This window comes from Stenella coeruleoalba (genome assembly GCF_951394435.1).
Source record: "Stenella coeruleoalba genome assembly, chromosome: 14".
Lineage (NCBI taxonomy): Eukaryota > Metazoa > Chordata > Mammalia > Artiodactyla > Delphinidae > Stenella > Stenella coeruleoalba.
This window is the reverse complement of record NC_137160.1, coordinates 23,523,185-23,542,393: the sequence shown is the minus strand read 5'-3', so window position 1 is coordinate 23,542,393 and position 19,209 is coordinate 23,523,185. Positions and strand designations below refer to the sequence as shown.

The 19,209-nt window shown below is 49.1% G+C and overlaps 2 protein-coding genes across 2 annotated transcripts in view; both read right to left on the bottom strand.

Annotated features, from left to right (window-relative positions):
- CFAP53 (cilia and flagella associated protein 53) overlaps nt 1-592 on the bottom strand; it is a 64,899-nt gene extending 64,307 nt beyond the window's left edge. The window contains exon 1 of the mRNA XM_079942349.1: nt 189-592. Within this exon, the coding sequence (XP_079798475.1) occupies nt 189-422 (234 nt within the window). The 5' untranslated portion in view covers nt 423-592. The remainder of the gene's footprint in view (nt 1-188) is intronic.
- Nucleotides 593-727: 135 nt separating this feature from the next.
- On the bottom strand, nt 728-18,421 carry MBD1 (methyl-CpG binding domain protein 1). The gene is given in 18 exon segments (XM_079942347.1): nt 728-3,336; nt 3,338-3,368; nt 6,276-6,337; nt 6,421-6,555; nt 6,906-7,043; nt 7,137-7,436; nt 7,811-7,978; nt 8,570-8,638; nt 8,722-8,841; nt 8,972-9,046; nt 9,210-9,338; nt 9,432-9,578; nt 9,955-9,995; nt 10,167-10,249; nt 10,335-10,501; nt 10,597-10,711; nt 16,862-16,995; nt 18,211-18,421. Coding segments are annotated over 17 exon segments (2,166 nt in total). The 5' UTR covers nt 16,972-16,995; nt 18,211-18,421; the 3' UTR covers nt 728-3,060.
- Nucleotides 18,422-19,209: the final 788 nt, after the last annotated feature.

The window sequence follows — 19,209 nt, the reverse complement described above, 5'->3', positions numbered from 1 at the left end:
GGGGGTAGGGAGGGACGGAGTACAAGAGCTAGGCAAGAGACCTTATCCTTCCCTCTTTCAAAATGCAAGCTGCTGCATCAAGCACCTGCTTCCCTCGAGAGAGCCCCTGCTGGGGGCCAGGGTGGGCTGCGCTGAGTTGGGGGAGACGCAGAAAGCGGTAGGGTCCCGCACACACATCCCGTGCTTACCACGATCACCACTTTGGGAGTGGGGCCCTTAACCTCCCGCTGTACGATGCCAAATCGCTGGCTGTACATTTTCGAGTCCCCTCGGGTTCGGGGCGACGCCCGCCGCGGTTCCCCAACCACAGCGACCTGAGGGACCAGATTCCGCGACGCAGAGGTCCGGTTGCCATGGTGCGCCTCGCGGGGATCAGGGCAGGTGAGGGGGGCGGAAGTTGGTCCCGTCACCATGGTGACCATAGACTCCAGCACTCACGACTTCCTCTGGGAGTGGAAAAGCTGAGTCTGCGCAGTCCTCTCCCCGCCCTCCGCCAGGCCTCCCGCCGACCTCACTCCCTTCTTCCAGGGTTCATCAAATAGCAGAAAAAGAGCCTCCTTAACCCGAAGTTTAGTCAAAGATCTAACTACATTCCAATTGACTTTTCTATTTATATCTTGTAATCGGTCTAAAAGCATGAGAAAGGTTAGTGGGCATTTTGTTGGTAGGCTAAAATTTGAGGCCATCTCTAAGTTAATCTTCATGACATAAATCATCACAAGACAACCTTATTCGCGTAGTTCTTTACAGGAATTTACAAGTTATTTTCACACATAAAACCTCTGAGCCTCACAAATATCTTACAAGATTGATGGAACAGCGGGTATTATCCTCATTTTACAACTAAACAATTAAAGCTGAGAGAGCCTGTTTTGTCAGCCAACTCAACCAGTAATGACAAATTTGTTAATAAAATCAGGAAACCGGGGCTTAGACTTGAGGTACCCTAGGATGGGGGGCAATCAGATGGGCTGGTACGGCAGTGACACGACCTGGCTGGGCACAATAAAAACTAGGGCCAGGGGTAGGATGTGGATTAGAATTGCAGGTGATCGGGCTCTGAGATTCCGGATCCCAGGCAGGAAAACAACACAGGTCAGGAAACCTAGAAGGGGCCCTCAGCACAGGTGGAGACCACAGCTGTACTTCTGGTCAAGAGCAAGGTGGTAGTTAATACCTAAAAGCCAAATAACACTTTGGTACTCTTTCTATAGTGGGGGTGAACATAGAACCATCACTACAACACAAAAAAAAATCAGCACCTAGTCGGTCACTGACGTGTAATAACCAAAGTACAAATAGTACTGTGCATCCCATCTTAAGACCGCAATTTACGGTAAATTAGCATTGCTTAATCATTTGTAATGCGCCCACTTCGGATTTTGTAGGCAGTAATGTTTCTAGGTTTGGACTCCATTTCCTGAATTGCTGGTTCAGGCTTTCAGCCACAAAACAGTGTCTCTCTTCTCTTTCAAACTTTCTTTTAATAATTCTCTCATTTTGTCTTTTATGTCCTATAAAGCTTCTTCCTTCAACTGCAGTTCGGAAAAATACTCATTTTCATTTACTGCTAAGAGTTTACGTAGCCTGAAACAAACAAAAAAGAAAGAAATTAGATGGTTGTCTCCGTTCCCTGGACACGGTCCTGAGGGCCAGTTCCTTGATCTTCGATTCCCACGGGTGCCTGGCCCGCCGGCTGGTCTGGGTGGAAGCACCCTGACACCACACCCTTGGGCAAGAGAAGCGACGAAAACGCCCTCGGCCTAGGAGCGGGTTTTGGTAAAAGCCACTGAGATCCTTGGGCGCCCGTCGGTAAGTAACCTCCGAGGTCTACAGCCTGGAGTTTTCAGCGAGACAGGGGAAATGGACCCTTTGCAATACCCGGCTGCCCTGCACATCCCAGCGTTGGTCCTGAGCTCGTCTTGCCGCGCCCTCACCCTGGGCGTGTCCCGTAATTTAATTCCGCTTCGGTTTTACCTGTTGAGCCACTTTGTGAAGAGGGGATTCGGCTTCCCACCGTGACGGCTCGGCTTGGGAACAGAAGCCTGGACCCAGCGGAGGCCACGCCCACGCCCCAGGGCCGCCCAGGCAGGCGGGTGAGGGGCAGCGTCTCCCGAGCCCCGGTGGGAGGACCGCGGTCCGGGCGCCGGAGCCCCCTGGCGGGCCTATTCAGTGGGTGGAGGGGCTGGGCCAGGAGCCAAGCCCGGTGAGACGAGGCTTTCAACCAAGTCTCAACCTCCTGGGAGGCCTAAGAGAAGTGATTCACCCAAGGTCCACGGACACAACCTGACCTTGCTCTTGCCACCCACTATACCACTTTCTCAGAGGCAGTCAATCAACACTTAAGCACCATCAAGAGTCTCCAAAAGAAACACTAAGTGTATAAATCAGTAAACGGGACAATAAAAATCATTTAAAAATAATTTTAAAATAGAACAGCATAGAGATAGAAACTATTTATATTATTTCCAATGCCTATTGTGCCCCAACAAGGTTCACGCAAGGGCTGTCCTCCCAACAGTTTCCTGAATTCTGTGTTTTCACCATTAAATTCCACGATAAAGTTGGAAATCCATTCACCATTTGTAAATACATATTGATGTATTTAATAAAACTGCATGGACTATATCTTTTTCATTCCTGAATCCCAGTATTAAGTACAGTGCCTACCATGGGCCAGGTTCTCAATACTCGAATGACACAAAAATAGCCGAGACCAGCAAGTTTTTTCTGGGTGGGCTTGACAGAATTTCTGTACTTGCTGGGGTCACCATGAAATCCATGGTCTTCAGCTTTGCATTTTCAGCAACGCAGCTTTATCACGTTATCCTTTATCCTCAGGTGAGTAGTGAGACCCTTGGGAGCTGATTCATGGCAGGGTGGCTTTGTAACGTGTCACCTTGACTAGGCTACGTTTCCCAGTACTCCCTTCCCCGTACGCTTCCGGTTAGGATGGGCCACAAGAGACATTTTGCGTGATATCTGGAGGGCAGAAGTGAAGCAGCAGCACACTCGGAAGGTTGGTGCAGGGGCACCAGGCACTGTTGCAGTTCACACATGTCATTTATCTGCTGGCTCACCTCGTTGGTATGGGGCAGCAGTCAGGCCTGCAGCCAGGCCTGCAGCTGCTCCACCTTCCCCAGGATCTTCCTTCAGCTTCTCTAATTCCTGGCCCAGATGCATATTTAACTCTGTGATGAAGGGCACCAGCTTCTTCTGCAGGAAACCCACATCATCGAAGTTGGAGGTGGTGAGAGGCTGACATGGGTTCCGGGCCATCCGCGTGGTTTGCAGCTCGTGCTCGTGGGCGCCAGTGTCTCCTCGGTCTCCCACTCTTTACATCCATCTTCCCTTCCCGATTGCCTGCCCTGCAGACTTCAAGCTCCAGCATTAGATGTAAAAACAACAGCCTTACAGAGACTGTTCAACCAGCTCCCACAACTGCATAAGGTCAAATTCCTACAATAAATCTTTTAATATACATATTTATATGTACATATACACATAAAATCTTTATATTAGTGGTGCTGCTTTTCTGACTGTATCCTCATACACACAATAACCAAACTCTTATCTCATGAACCAGAATGCTATTCAAATAAATTTCACTTAGGACATCACTGTCAAAATACCACTAGAATACTAGGGTTGAGTGGTTGGATCCTTGTGGGGGGGGGAGCAAAACAGTATCAATAAAATTATCCAGTCTTGCCTCTGGCTGAAGTAGGCAGGGTGAGGCAACGGAAGGAGAAGAGGAGGGTGGCAGAGGGCTATATAATGAGTTAAACTAGAGAAAAGTTTAATCTACATCTGAATTATCTAAAGCTGCAGAGCTGGGACTTGAGTAAGGCAAGCAAAGCACATAGGCTACAAAATTTAAGGAGGGAGGCATGCACTCAGTCCTGCCACTGTAAAGCTAACTAAGTGATGAATCACAGGTCTAATTTTCTTGGCACTTTATGCAGAATTGGAAAGTGAGGCAGGGCTGAGCCAAGACTGGCCCTTAGGCAGGACGTGAAGCAGGAACTCGGACTCCTAGTAGATAGGGGCTGAGAGCAGAAACCAAGCACAAAGGTCACCAAGGGACAGGGGATTCGAGTTGTGAGGAATGATGAGCCAGGCCAGGAGCTTTACTTCTGAAGGCTGCTTTGGCTGAGGACGGGGAGTGACGGTAACAAGCAGCGCCAATGGGGAAAGATGCCTTTTGGGTTTGAGGGATCCTATGCAGCACCCAAGGCCTGGGAAGAACCCAGTCTCAGGAGTTGCGGGTGCTCTGATAAGGTGGCACCATCCACAATGGCTTGGTGCTCCCTAAACCACCCTAAGGGCAGCAGTGTTAAGGGATTTGTTATAAAGCTTAGAGTAATCCACCTTGTTTTCAAGGTCACTGGAAACTTGCGTTAATATAACATTATTACACACTATTAGATATAGGTTATAGTTAACAGTTTAGTGGCTTAACTTAGGACAAGGCTTTTACAACCTGGGTCTGATTCTAGGCTCTATCAATATTAGCTGTTCGACACTGGACAAGTTATGTAGTTTCTCTGCGTCTCAGTTTTCCTGTCTGCAAAAATGGGCAAAACCAATGCCTTTCTAGAAAGATGTTTCTGAGGACTAAACTAGGTCCATGGGAGGAACTCACCAAATAGCAGTTCCTTTCCTCATTTATTCACATTATATTCCCAACTGCTGTCTCCCTGAGGAAATGTTTAGAGTCACGGCCAGGTCTCATCCAAATGTATTTAAAATTATTTATGATGATGGCTTGTTTAGGCTGAAGGTGGCTTTAATTACATCCCATCCCAACTCCCCCCATCCTTAATATCCACACTTCTCAGGCTCTTGGGATTTGCACCGGTTGGAGCAGGTGCACCAACTTTCTACTCTTTTCCTTCCTTTTCTGCTTACTTCCTCTATAAGCTCAAAGTACTGAACAGGCCTGCTCCTCTGGTTTGGTGGTAGGTTTTCCCAGTTCCTACTGACTCCCACACAAGCCCTGGCAATCCATCTATGGTCCAGCCTCTGAGCAGATCAGTGTTGTCTCTCATAAAGTCGGTCTGTAAATATCACCTTGAGTCCTACAGTCTGCAGAAGCCTCCAGTCTACTGCTTTCTAGCTCCAGGTTTTTTAAGGTCCTTGGACCTAGAGAAGAGGGAGCAGGTCTGTATGTTGAATGAGGTTCCCTATGTGCAAAATGGAGCATCACAAACCATTCCCTACTCTTCCATTTCCCCTTAATTTTCCCTTCTCTCTTCTAAAATCTTCCATTACAGACAATGTAGCACATCAAGCACATCATTACCTTCTCCGGTAATATGTAATGACTTCATGCATAGGGGAAATAAGTCTCCCCGGTTGGATTATAAGCTCCCTGACGGCAGAAATCCTGTATCTTCTGAAGGATAAGCCTTCCAGGGTCATTGATTCACCACTGTATGCCACACTGCAGTGTACCCAGAAGGGCCGCAATCAGTACCTCAGTACTTGCCCAGGTGCAGGTGGAGAAGTCTCTGGCCTGCAGACACTAGTTTGCAGGAACAAAGGAATCCAGGAGTTTAGGCCAACAGGTTTATGTTGCCTGTGTCTGGGGCTCTGTTCAGGGCTGTCAGCAGTTCTGCAGGAGGCAGCATCCCCCTGTCCTCCTCCCACCGTCCCAGTCCTTACAGGCACCTATCCTGCCTTCTACTGCCACGCCTGCGGGGACAGTCCTGTGCAGCAGCTAAAACAGTAAATGACCTCAACGGGCTCTGGAAAGGCTGAAGAAACACAGCCTAATCCCTTCCACAGAGGATACTCCAGTTGTATGTGGATCCAGATCACAAAGCCATCTTAGGACCCAGGTCTCCTGCCCACCCACCACTGCCCAGCCCACCCATTCATCTTTTGGAGACTCCACAGGCCTTCAAGACCCCGAATGATAATTCTCTGAATAAGAATTTATATATTAAGCCTGACCTCTGTGGATTTTCTTAGGGATATGGGGACAAGGCTTTCCTTTTCTTTTTCTTTCAAATCTCATCACAGGTCACCAAATCCTCTCCCCCCATCACCTCCCGTAACCCTCCTCAAGAACAGCCCTGACCTGGACCTCAGGAGAAATCTCTAAGGTCCTGTACGAACCCCGTCACTGACTGTGACAAGAGCAGTGGTGTGGGGCCTTTACCTCCCACAACACCATGCCAAAACGCTGAGTGTACTTTTAAGACTCAGGGCCCACATCTGACAGGCACCCCACCCAATCCCATCCCCACCCCTCCCTGTGGAGGGCACACCTTGGCAACCAGACTGCTGTGTCCCGGAGGCGGGTTCCACCCAGGCTGAAAATCTCCGTGATCTGGGGAAGAATTAACACCAGGGTCAACATGGCTGGTGGGGCTAAAGCAGGGTCAGGAGAGTGAGGTGTCCCCCAGCACTGACCACGGGCGTGCCAGCCCCTCCTGCCTCCTCCTCTGGGGCCAAGTCAGCGGTGGGGTCATCCTTGTTCTCCTCCTCCTTGTCCTCCTCAGGGTCAGGTGGCTCTTGCTTCACAGGTGGCAGGCCTGGGTCTACTGCCTGGGGGAGGTGGAAAACGGGCAGTTGTCAGAAGGGTAGGGCTGGCCTGAGGAAAGTGTCTCTATCAGCCAACATGTCACTGTGCTGACAATCCCACTTCTGTCACACTTGAGCACAGAAAAACCATCTCTCTGCCTACAAACCTTTCCCATTCCTCACAGATTTCCATTCTTCTGTTAGCTGGGCAGCAAAGCAGGCAAAACTAGTTGCCTGGGGAGGGTGGGGCATCTGTCAGACAGGCGGGATGATTCTGTGAGAGGCTGTCATCAGCACACTATTACTTTGCTCAAAGAACCACCATCATGGCTCACCATCACTCTGCTCACAGACCACCCATCACTGACCCCCACCTTGCTGGGGCAGCCAGGCAGCAATACAGGAGAAGTCAGGATGGCTGTGCCCGGTGTCCAGTCTTCCTGGGCATCCGCCTTCTCTTGCTTCACCTGGGGTAAGGCCACGACCCAACTCAGGCCAGGGCACTGGGCCTCCTGCGTGAAGGAGGATGGCAGCAGACTTGGTCCCAGCTTCCCCACACGAGGCTGGGTGGGGTCGGGAAGGGCAGGATAAGGTGGGACCCTCACCTGTAACAGAGCCGCTGTGGAGGCTGGAGCTGGGCCAGGCACCTGCACGGGACTGCTTGCACCCTCCCGTAAGAACACGAGGTCGGTGCCAGGCGGGGGCAGCACAAAGCCACTGCCTGCTTCCTGCTTCACTGGAGTCTGGGCACGGTCTGGCTGGGCCATGGGCGTGGCCAAGGGAGGCTTCGGGGTCTGACCCAGACGGGGCCTTCGAGCAGAGCCAGGCCTCTTTCGACGCGGGTAAGGTGCGGGTGGCCCGGCGCCATCCTCGGAACCTGCCCAGACACTTGGCAGCAGCCGCTTCTGTGAGGAGAGATGGGGTGTTATGGCCGCTGGGTACGATGGCCAACCACACTACCCTGCCCCGATCAATGTGCCTGTGACTCCGCTTCCCCCGCCCCCGTTAATCCCAGCACAGAGTCTCCTCAGGTATGAGCCCCTCGTCACCGAGCCTGCTAGTCTCCTGTTGGCAATGCCAGTGCCACCCAGATTCTTCATTTATCTCAGCACAACGTCAGCTAATTGCTGGCGGAACCCCTTGCCCCACCCACCGCTCCGAAGCTGCAGGATCCATCTGGCCGGTCCCCACCCACCTACCAGGCCGGCCCATCCCTCTCAGGCACCGGGGGGCCTGGCACTGATCGCCCCACCCACCTGACCCATCCTACTGCACCCACCATAGCAAACTGCAGGCACTGGCGCCAACGACACTTCTGGCGCTTCTGGTTGCTGCCCCCGAATTTGGGCTTATCACAGCAGAAGTCGCAGTGGCCACAGTCCATCCGCCGCAGGCAGGCCGCACAGGCCCCACACTTGCGGTTCTGCCGACGGTTCGTGTAAGGCTGCTGGGGAGCAGAGGGACGGGGGACGCTGTCACTAGGACAGTTACAATGCTGCTCCTGTTACTCCTCCACTAGCCCCACTGGAGGGAACTGGCTGGACACTGGTCTTAGCCTGACTCCCCACTAGTCACACCTCAGTGTCTGCTAGTCGAGCACCAGGCAGTATCACTGTACCGGATGGCCTTTGATACCACGAGGACTGTGGCTGCTCCAGCACGGTATCATCGTTCTGTCTGCTAGTCCCCCACTAGCTACCAAGACAATGTCTTTGACCCCCATCTCCAGCAGGATTTTGCTGACACTCTTTTAGCTCCCATCACTGCACCTGCAACATCTGCTCAACCTGCGTGAACTTCAGTCACCATGTTCCTCTATTAGTCCCACTAGAGTGCTGGTTCATCCGACATTAGGTACTGTCAATTCACCTGTTGATCCCATATTAGTGCCTACCCCACTGTCTGCTCATCCCACACTAGCACCCATCACTGTGCCTTACTATTCCCTTATTAGGCCCATGGCAGCATCTGCTTCTTTGGGGTTAACCAAGTGCCCTGGGAGAGTCTAGGCTTGTCCAGGTAGGGTGAGGCCACTCACTAGCTCGTCCTCGTCTACACAGTAATAGATGAATTCAGCAGGTGGCGAGGGGGCCAGGGCTCTGGGGTGCTGCAGAGGCAAATGGGGTGGGGTCAGGGCAGGTAGTGGGTGAGGTTACGGTTGTGCCTTCCCCCTGCCCACCAGGGCCTCACCAGCTCTGGAGACTCTGGAGGCTGCGAGGGCGGAAGTGCAGGCAGTGGCTGGGTTCGGGGAGGGCGCCGCCGGGGAGCCACCTTGGAGTCGCAGCCTCCCCTGCGGCGGCCGTGTTTACCCTGAGAGAAAGCCAGAAGGACAGTTTAGGCTTGGTGGTACCAGGTAGACACAGGACCACCTGCTTCCCCCGAGGTGTGCAGAAAGCATGCATGTGGGACAGGCAGGCAGAGGGTGGGCCGGGGCACTCACAGCAGGGGGAGCCACAGCTAGGGGAGGGCGTCGTTGACATCGCTGATGGTGGCGGCGGAGGCGGTGTGCAAGGTGCTGGCAGACAGGGGCAGGCGGGGCCGAGGAGGTGAGCACGGGACGGAGGAGAAAAGAAGACATGAGGTGGGCAAGGCCAGGTTGGGAGGAAGCAGCGGCAGCTGTAACAGTACAGTGAACTCTGCCGCGGCCCACCAGCACCGGCCCCTCCAGCCTGACTCACCCGCAGGCAACGCCGCTGGACGCACCTCCACTGGCGCCTGAGACCAGGGCGGGGAGGGCGAAGGCAGACTCGACAACGGCCACAGTCCTCTCGGGTCTGACAGCCCCGGCACACTCCACACCCTCGGCTCTGTGGGGGGCCGGAGGTGTGACGCATGGGGCCAGGGCTATGAGGGTCAGGAGTGCAGGTGAGCCTCGGGCCCACCCCACCTGCCCGACTCACCCTTTCCACAATCCGGAGGCACCGTCTTCGCTCACACTTGCAGAACAGCCCCGAGGCCACATCATGGGGCAACTGCAGAAGGCAGGTGGAGCAGGCCCCACAGTCTTCTGTTACCTGGCAGGCCGCACACTCCCCGCAGCCCACACGCTGCCAGGAATGGGCGGGGCAAGGTCACAGGTCCAGGCAAAGTGGCTCCAGGAGCACTGCCCCTCGTGTGTCTACTGACCCCACACTGGCCCCCATCATCATGTCTGCTCGTCCCCCATTTGTCTCATCACTCACTGTCTGATGACTACTGATTAGCCACCATCATTGAGGCCATAACGATGTCTACTGTTCCCCTGTGAACCTCGTCACTGTGTCTACTGATTAACTCCCATTACTGTCAGCTGACTGTAGCTAGCTCCCTACAAAATGACTCTGACACCCTATGGATCCATCACTGTTCCTTCGAACTCTCACCAGCCCCTATCACATCCTGCTCCCACCGCACACATGTGAGGAGGAAGCAGGTCGTGCTTACCTTAAACATCCTCTGCTCCCGGTTGAAAGCAATTCTCTGTGCTGCAGGGAGGAAGAGAGTAGAAGAGAAATGTAAAGGGAGCATCAGATACCTGACCTCATGACTGTCTCCATCCTGACATCTACCATTCAATCTCCAGCCAGACACCTGTGTCCTAGCCTGACGCCAAGCCTGCTCCGGCTCTACCTCCCAGTGCCCCAGGGGCCACTCACCTCGGCAGTCCTTGCACAGAGTCTTGAGCCGCTGCCGTCGGGTTCCATCCCCTGAAAAGCTGATTCCACAGTTCTCACAGCACCTGGGACGGGAAACATGGGCGTGGGGCCGAGTGCACCCCCAACCACAGCCCTCGTGGACCTGGCTCACTTGAGGCTGACACTCACCCAGGCGCAGGAAGTGAGGCTGGGACTGTGCCAGCATCAGCCTTGGTCTCATCCCTTGGGGCCTCCTTCCTGACTTCGCTCTTCGAAGGTCCAACCTGACGTTTCTGAGCCTTGGCTGGCTTCGAAGGCTTCTTCCGCTTCCTGCTGGGGACGGCCAAGGAATGGGCCTGGAGATAAGAGCAAGGGCAGGAAGATGTAAGTCAGCGGGTGGGTGTTAGGTGGCTCAGCCACTCCTGCCTGGGTATCCCACACTGTACAGTACCTTGGGGGCTGGATAGCACAGGATGCCTTGTTTGAAGTCAAAGAGGGTGAGATCGCACGCAGGGCCCAGGTATCGGGTCAGCTCAACTTTGCTTCGGATCCTGTCTCCTGTGGGGCTGGGGGTGGGCCAGGATGGGTTGGTACCTAGGTGGAACCACTGCCACTCCACCCCCACAACCCTCCCACTGGGCTGGTGAATAGGCCTGCAGAGCTGGTGGGATACAGGAGGCAGCCTGGGATCAGCCTACGAGCCCCGACCAAGTAACTACCCCAAATAATCCTGAACAGCAGGAAGATAAAAGGTGTATAAATACCAGCAAGTATACAAACAGTAATAAGTAATATAAATGTAAACAGATGTGCATGTATTTATAATGTGTACTACTAGTGGTATTCTATGTAAGTGAAAATAAACACAAATAGGAGCACAAACACATTGAATAATGTAACTGTTAGCATTACATACTAAATACATAGACAAAGAAAACTTATATAAGACACAAACAAATGTTTTAAATATAGCTGGCCCTTGAACAACACAGGTTTAAACTGTGCAGGTCCACTTATACATAGATTTTTTTCAAGAAATATACTGGAAAATTTTTTGGAGATTTGTGACTATTTAAAAAAACTCAATGAACCACGTAGCCTAGAAATATTGAAAAAATTAAGAAAAAGTTAGGTGTGTCATGAATGCATAAAATATATGTAGTACTAGTCTATTTCATCTTTTACCACCGTAAAATATACATAAATCTATTATAAAAGTTTAAACATCAAAACTTATTTATCACACACTTAAAGACTGTATGTGGTACCATTCGCAGTCAAGAGAAATGTAAACAAACATAAAGATGCAGTATTATACCATAACTGCATAAAATCAACTATAGTACATATTGTACTACTATAATCATCTAACAGCCACCTCCTGTTGCTACCGCAGTGAGCTCAAGTGTTGTGAGTATCTGCTTAAAATGCCATGGAAGGCTAATCATCTCCGAGTGAGCAGACTGTTTCTCCAGTAAACTGCACATCACAGTAGAAAGTGACCCCTTGCAGTGGTTCTCATGTCATTTTCATCACGTTTAGCGCAATACCGTAAACCCTGAATAACATCATGGGACCCATAACAAAGTGTAACTAGTGATGCTGGAAGTGCTCCCAAGAAGCAGAAAAAAGTCATGACATTACAAGAAAAAGCAGAATTGCTTGACATGTACCATAGACTGAGATCTGCAGGTGGTTGCCCTCCAATTCAAGATTAATGAATCCAGTTGTAAGGACTATTGTAAAAAAAAAAAAAAAAAAGGAAATTCATGAATCTATCGCTGCAGCTACACCAGCAGCTCGAAAACCTTGTATTTTTTGCAAAACACCTTTTTATCTCGCACTGAAAATGCAGCTCTTATGTGGATGCAGGATTGCTATAAGAAAGGCATACCTATAAATTCCAATATAATTCAAGAAAAAATGAAGTCACTGTAATGACAGCTTAAAGCAAAAGGAAGGTGAAGTCTCTAAAGCCAGAGAATCTAATGCCAGCAAAGGATGGTCTGATAATTGTAGAAAGAGGTTTGGCTTTGAACGTGTCAAGATAACAGGAGAAGCAGGTTCTGCCAACCAAGGGGCAGCAGACAAGTTCCCAGACGCCATTAAGAAAATCATTGAGGAGAAAGGATACCTGCCTGAACAAGTTTTTAATGCAGATCAAAGTGCCCTATTCTGCAAAAAAAATGCCAGAAACGACATATATTAGTAAGAAAGAGAAGTGAGCAACACGATTTAAAGCTGGAAGGGACAGGCTAACCCTACTGCTTTGTGCAAATGCAGTCAGGTTTATGATCAGTACTGCCCTTATCTATAAAGTTGCTAACCCTAGAGCCCTGAAGGGAAAAGACAGACCCCAGCTGCCAGTCTTTTGGTTGTACAAGAAGACCTGGACAGCGAGAACCCTTTTTTTTTATTGGTTCCATTGATGCTCTGTCCCTGAAGTCAGGAAGTACCCTGCCAGTAAGGGACAGCCTTTAAAGTTCTTTTGATATTGGACCACACCCCTGCCCACCCAGAACCCCATGAATTCAACACCAAAGGTGTCGAAGTGGTCCACCTGCCCCCAAACACAATGTCTCTAATTCAGCCTCTAGATCAGGGGGTCATAAGGACCTTTAAGGCTCATTACACACAGTACTCTACAGAAAAGACTGTCAACACTATGGAAGAGAGCCTTCATAGACAGAACATCATGAAAGTCTGGAAAAATTACACCACTGAAGACGCCATCGTTATAGAAAAGGCTGTGAAAGTCACCAAGCCCAAAACAATAACTGCTGCTGGAGAAAACTGTGTCCAGATGTTGTGCATGAATTCCCAGAATTTACGACCAAGTCAATCAAGGATATCATGAAAGAGATTGTGGATACGGCAAAAAGGGGGGAGGGGATGAAGGGTTTCAAGACATGGATCTTGGATTCAAGAGCTATCAGACACCACACCAGAGGAATTAACACAAGACAACTTGATGGAGATGAACGCTGCCGAACCAGTGCCAGATGATGAGGAAGAAGACGAAGAAAAAGGAGTGCCAGAAAAAAACTGACATTAGACAATCTAGCAGAAGGGTTCCGATATTCAAGAATACTTTGACTTATTTTACAACACGGACCATTCTATGATATGGACACAAACTAAAGCAAACAGTGGAAGAAAGATTGGTACTGTGTAGAAACATTTTTGGAAAAGTGAAAAAGCAAAAAGGTCAAACAGAAATTACCATGTACTTCTGTAAAGTTACACTGAGTGTTCTGGCCCTCCTGCCTTCCCTTCCACCTCCTCTCCTTCTGCCTCTGCCGCCCTCCTCAGCAAGACCAAACCCCTCCTCTTTCTCTTCCTCCTCAGCCTAATCAACGTGAAGACAACAAAGATGAAGACCTTTATGATGATCCACTTCCACTTAACGAACAGTAAATAATCATCAGGCTGTACAGTTAATACTTACCTATCATGTTTGTGCGTGGGTATCTTTGTGTGAAAACCTAACAACTGTACGGCAAGAACTGTATGAGACGTTTCATCACCCAAGTATTCATCTGTGCGAGACTTGAAGTGGATTGCCTATACTTACACAGGCATAAGGTGAGAGATATTTAATATAAACTTAACATGTTAGTTTTCTTACTGTTTTATAACTTTGCTTTCAAAGAATTACATTACCATATGGTATGCCTCTCTCTCTGGCAATCAGGGAAACTGCCTATCGTCACAGGTAAGTCCTTTTTAAAAATGTAACAATGTTCCCAATACTGTATTATGAATATGATTATAATACTGTATGCCATAAAAATTTTACAATTCATTCATTAGTGTACAGGTGAGGCTACCATGAAGCAATCCATGAAGCAATCGTATCAATTATAGTACCCTATCATAAAGCAATCATATTGCTCCTTCTTAGTTATCAATGCATGAATTGTTATACCTGTAAATAAACATAAATTTTTCAATTATCTTTTCATTTTTGATGTCTGGTATTAGTAATATGTATAATATCTACAATGTTTTGTATCATATAAGACAATATTGATGTAGGTACTGACATACAAGCAATTCATCTTGTAAACAGATGATGTAAACTTATGGTATTGATAAATACAGTACAGTACTGTAAATGAACTTTTTCTTCCTTATGATTTTCTTTTTTTTTGGCTGCACCACACGGCTTGCAGGATCTCAGTTCCCCGACCAGGGATTGAACCCGGGCCACAGCAGTGGAAGCCCAGAATCCTAACCACTAGGCCACCAGGGAACTCCCTTATGATTTTCTTAATCTCTTCTCTAGCTTATTTTACTGTAAGAATACAGTATATAATATATACAACATACAAAATACGTGTTAACTATTTATGTTATCGGTAAGGCTTCCAGTCAACAGTAGGCTATTAGTAGTTAATTTTTTTGTGTTTTTTTTTTGCCGCGCCACATGGCACTCAGGATCTTAGTTCCCCCACCAGGGATTGAACCCATGCCCCTGCAGTGGAAGTGCACAGTCTTAACCACTGGACCACCAGGGAAGTCCCCAGTAGTTAACTTTTTAAGGAATCAAAAGTTATATGTGGATTTTCGACTGCACAGGGGATTGGCACCCCTAATCCCTACATTGTTCAAGGGTCAACTGTACACATATAAGTATGTGTACATATAGATATACATACAAATACATATGTAAACAAATAAATGCAACTACATACAAAACAAAGTATAAGTAACTGATGTTGGGAGACAATATTCCACAGGTCTCTCACATTTCTACATGTCTTTCAAGAGCAGCATTGACTATCCTTTGTTATGAACTATCTTTTCAAGGATATGTGTACAGCATCAGCCTTGGAAGATAAGAGATAGGGTGTCCTTCCAGAGCAAAGGGAAGGCATCCTTACTGTCCTAACATTATAAAAGACTGGATTCCTTAAGCTCAAGGTTCCTCTCCTACAACACAACCCAGTGCGTGTGTAGGTGCTAATTAATTACTCTCTTCATGTCACCCTGTGGGAACTGGCATTTGGTGAACTGGCACAATAACGATGACATACTGGATACTGCTAATGCTGTGAGTAATAAACTGTCTTTCATCTCTGAACCAGAAGCCTCATATCTCCTACTAGCATCCACAGAACCACGACACATTCACTTGCTATCTTGCCTTAATTAGGGTAAAATCTCTGGCCTTTTCAGTTCTTGATCATTGCACTTATATTTATAAATTTTGAAAGTTTTATAAAAATTGTAAATATGTGGATAAACGTACAACTAATATAAATAAACATATGAACATTTAAAAAACACCATATGTTTATTTATAAACATATAAATAAGTGTAATTGTAGGTACAATTTTACTATATTCCTCCAAGGAAACAACAACTTACATACAAAAAAAGTTTAAGAAATTTAATAACCGTATCACTAACATATTCTAAAAGACCTTAAATCCTTAAATGTAACTGGTTTATAAAAATGTATTTTCATGTATTTACAGTCAATTCTCATTATTCACAGTAATCTGTTCTATAAAGTCACCTTGAACACTGAATTAGTGAGTACAGAACCACTGCTCCTAATGGAACTACAGGTTAGGTTCCTGTAAGCCTCTGGTCACATTTTGTCAGCTGATCAGTATGTAACCTTGTTTTACGTGTGTTTCTGTTTAAAGACACCCTGCTTAATACAGTCCTCTTACAAATAATTAACTGCATGGTCTTTGAATGATTTAAAGCCAGGAGCTTTGGAAGCCATCTGTGTTATATAGGTTCCTTTGTCGATGTAAAACAAGCCAGTCTCATCAGCACTGAAAACCTACTCTTCTACATAACCCTTTTCCCGTATAACACTTATCAGGTGTTTTTTAAATTCTTCCACAGTCTCTTATCTGCAGAACCTGCCTCACTTGCAAATTTAACACATTTCACGATGTATCACCTTCTGAAACGTGTGAGCCAGCCAGCACTAGTTGAGACAGGCTTAACATTTTCATAACCCTGGGTAACATGACTGTCAATGTCCTTTGCTTTCAGCCTCACAACCCTGTCCACTACACTTTAATCATCATCTCATGGTTCCGCGAATTCAGCCACTTTAACACCTTTTCCTTAGCTTCATCAGATACTATAGATGTTACTTTAGCACTTTCTGGAGCAGCCTCATGTACTAATTGGCAAATTTCCTCTTCTTTTTCTAGATATACTGCCTTTTTGATTTATTAACATTGAGCTCACAGCCAACAGCACTGCAACTCATGCCTGAACAAAACTTATTTAATATGTATTTTCTGCATATTGCACATCCCCGACTTCTTGCACTTAGAACACTGGACAGCACTTCAACACTACACTTGGGGGCAACTACAAACAGCAAAATCACCATTAAAAAGTACAAAAATGCAAAAAACAGAACACTAAATAGACCTCAAAAAGGATACTTGTTTACAGTACAAGAGCTAAAATAAGAAAGCCTCGTGCAACCTCGGCTGGGAACACATGCATCAGGCAACTTATTTTTCACTGCTCTGTGCATATCCACAAATGACCATGAAAGCACAGTGAGTATGACTTTGGGGGTACAAACAAATTTTAGTAAGCAAATTTGCAAATATGGAATCTGCAAATAATAAGGACCAACTGTATATGCATAATTTAACCCCATCCCCTGATTTCACCCTGCCTAACCAGGCTCAGCCCTAACCCCTGACTCTGTCCACAACCCACCCAGTACCTCTGGTAATAGGTGTCTGAGCGTCCACAGGTGGCACCTGACTTGCGAAAGACCTCACGGCGCTTCCAGCCAGGGCCCAGGGCCGGGCAGTCCAGCCAGTCCTCAGCCATGGGGCCACAAGAAGGAGCAGCGGCCTGCAACATGGAGGGGGCAGTGGGAGAAACTGAGGCTCTAGGGAGGAACATGTTGTGCCCCAGGCCGCACAAACCCACGGATCTATTAATGCTTGTTTAAGATCTAGGACCTGCCACAAGCAACTGGCCAATGTAAGGAAGAGAAAAACCCCCATCCCCACTCCATTCTTCCCTGTCCTGGGCCCAGGAGCTTGTCATTCCCCCCACTTCTTGACCGGGTAGCCCCATCCTCAACCTAAGGGTCTCCATCCTCAATGCATTCCTCACTCTCAGCGTCCTAATCCCCAATTCCCCCCCCAGTCTCAGCTTGAGAGACCTCAGTCCTCCCATCCTCAGCGCAAGAGGCCCCCATACGACTCGTCCCCAGACCCAGGTCCCAAACTCTCCCTCAGTATCCTAACCTCCCATTCATTCCCTTCCTTGACCCAGGAGTCACTAATCTCTCTCTTTCAGTCTTTTAACTCTTCCATTCCTTCCCTGTCTGCTGTCCTCTTATCCTGCTACCTCAGTATTATTGCCTCGACTTCCTCTGTGTCCTCTGCCACAGAGCCCCCAGCTCCTCCATATCGTTGACAACCTCGCCCACCTTATTTTCCCTCTGTCGGTGCTCTAAGCCACAATTTCTTCCCAAGCCCCCAAACCTCCCTATTCCCCTCTTCTGCAGCTAAAAAGTTCCCTTCAGCGTCCTCATCCTCCCATCAGCTTTAGACATCCCTTCCGCGTTTGAACCCCCCCCACCCCATTCCTCTCCTCTTGGGCCAGGATCATGCCATCCCTAACTGTCACCGCTCTGACCCCCTATTTTTCATCGTCCTCCATATGAGACCCCCGTGCCTCCCTTTCAGCATTCCAACGCATTTCTCCCCGTCATCAGCCTGAGAGCCCCTCATTTCTCCCCTTGAGCGTTCTGGACCCCCATTTCTCTCTCCTTAACCTGAGAGGCCCCGATATCTGCCCTCAGCGTTCGGATCCTCCCCTATTCCTCTCCGTCCTCGTCCAAGACCCCGACACTTCCACCTGTCAGTCTTTTGAGCCCATTCCTCCCCGTCCTTCCCCTAAATTCCCCCATTACTCCCCTTCAATATTCCGACGCCGCCATTCCTCCCACTCATCGGCCTGAGGGCCCTTCACTGCTCTTCGTCAGCGTTCTGAGCCTCAATTCTTCCCCATTCTCCGCCTGAGCGGTCTCCATTTCCACCCCCACGACTGTCTCACCAGCTCGGCTCCCGGCCGGTACCTTCCACCGCTCTAGGTCCGCTGACCCATGGCGAGGGTCCCGCCTGTGGCTCTCGCCTTGCCCAGCTCCTCTTCTTCCTCCTCCGCAACCGCTTCCTCAGAAGCTGTAGCTGTCGCCGTCGCCGTCGCCGTCGCCGCCGCAGCCGCCGCCGTTCGTTGCTCCAGGAACCGGATATCCGCCGCCCAACTCTCGGGCTCCGCCCCCTGGCGGGACGCCTGCGCGCTAATACCCCGCCTGCGCGAACCCTTAGCAGGGAAGACTCCACGCCTGCGTGCTGAGTCCGGTGGAGGAGCGTGCCCCTTTTAAAGGGACCTGCTGCGCTTGCGCGCCGACGTCCCACTCAGGCCGGCGCCTCATCGGAGACTTGCAGCGCCTGCGCACCTCGCTTCGCGCCCCTCCGTCCATCTCGTTCTCGCCTGCGCTCTCCAGTCCCAACCTAAGGGGAGGAGGGGGATTGGGGTTCCTGGTCTCTGGTTGGCGATCTCCACAAGGAGTAACTGGGAGGGAGGAGCGGAGAAGGCTGGGGTCGTGCCAGAACACTCCTCTCGCGCCTGTTACCTTGGTCGCGCCTGTGCTCTACCGTTCCTCCTGTCAAGGAAAAATTAATCAATAGTCGATCTAAAGAAGAAATAGAAAATTTTATTTGAGCCAACTTGAGGATTATAATCTGAAAGACAGTGTTTTGGAAAACTCTGAGGACTGTTCCATCTGTTAGAAATGGAAGGCACAGTTATGTACATCTTTGAGACAAAGGATCAAACATCAAAATGGCACTGACTTTTTTTTTTTTTTTTTTTTTTTTTTTGGTGATACGCGGGCCTTTCACTATTGTGGCTTCTCCCATTGCGGAGCACAGGCTCCAGATGCGCAGGCTCAGCGGCCATGGCTCACGGGCCCAGCCACTCCGCGGCATGTGGGATCTTCCCGGACCGGGGCACAAACCCATGTCCCCTGCATCGGCAGGCAGACTCTCAACC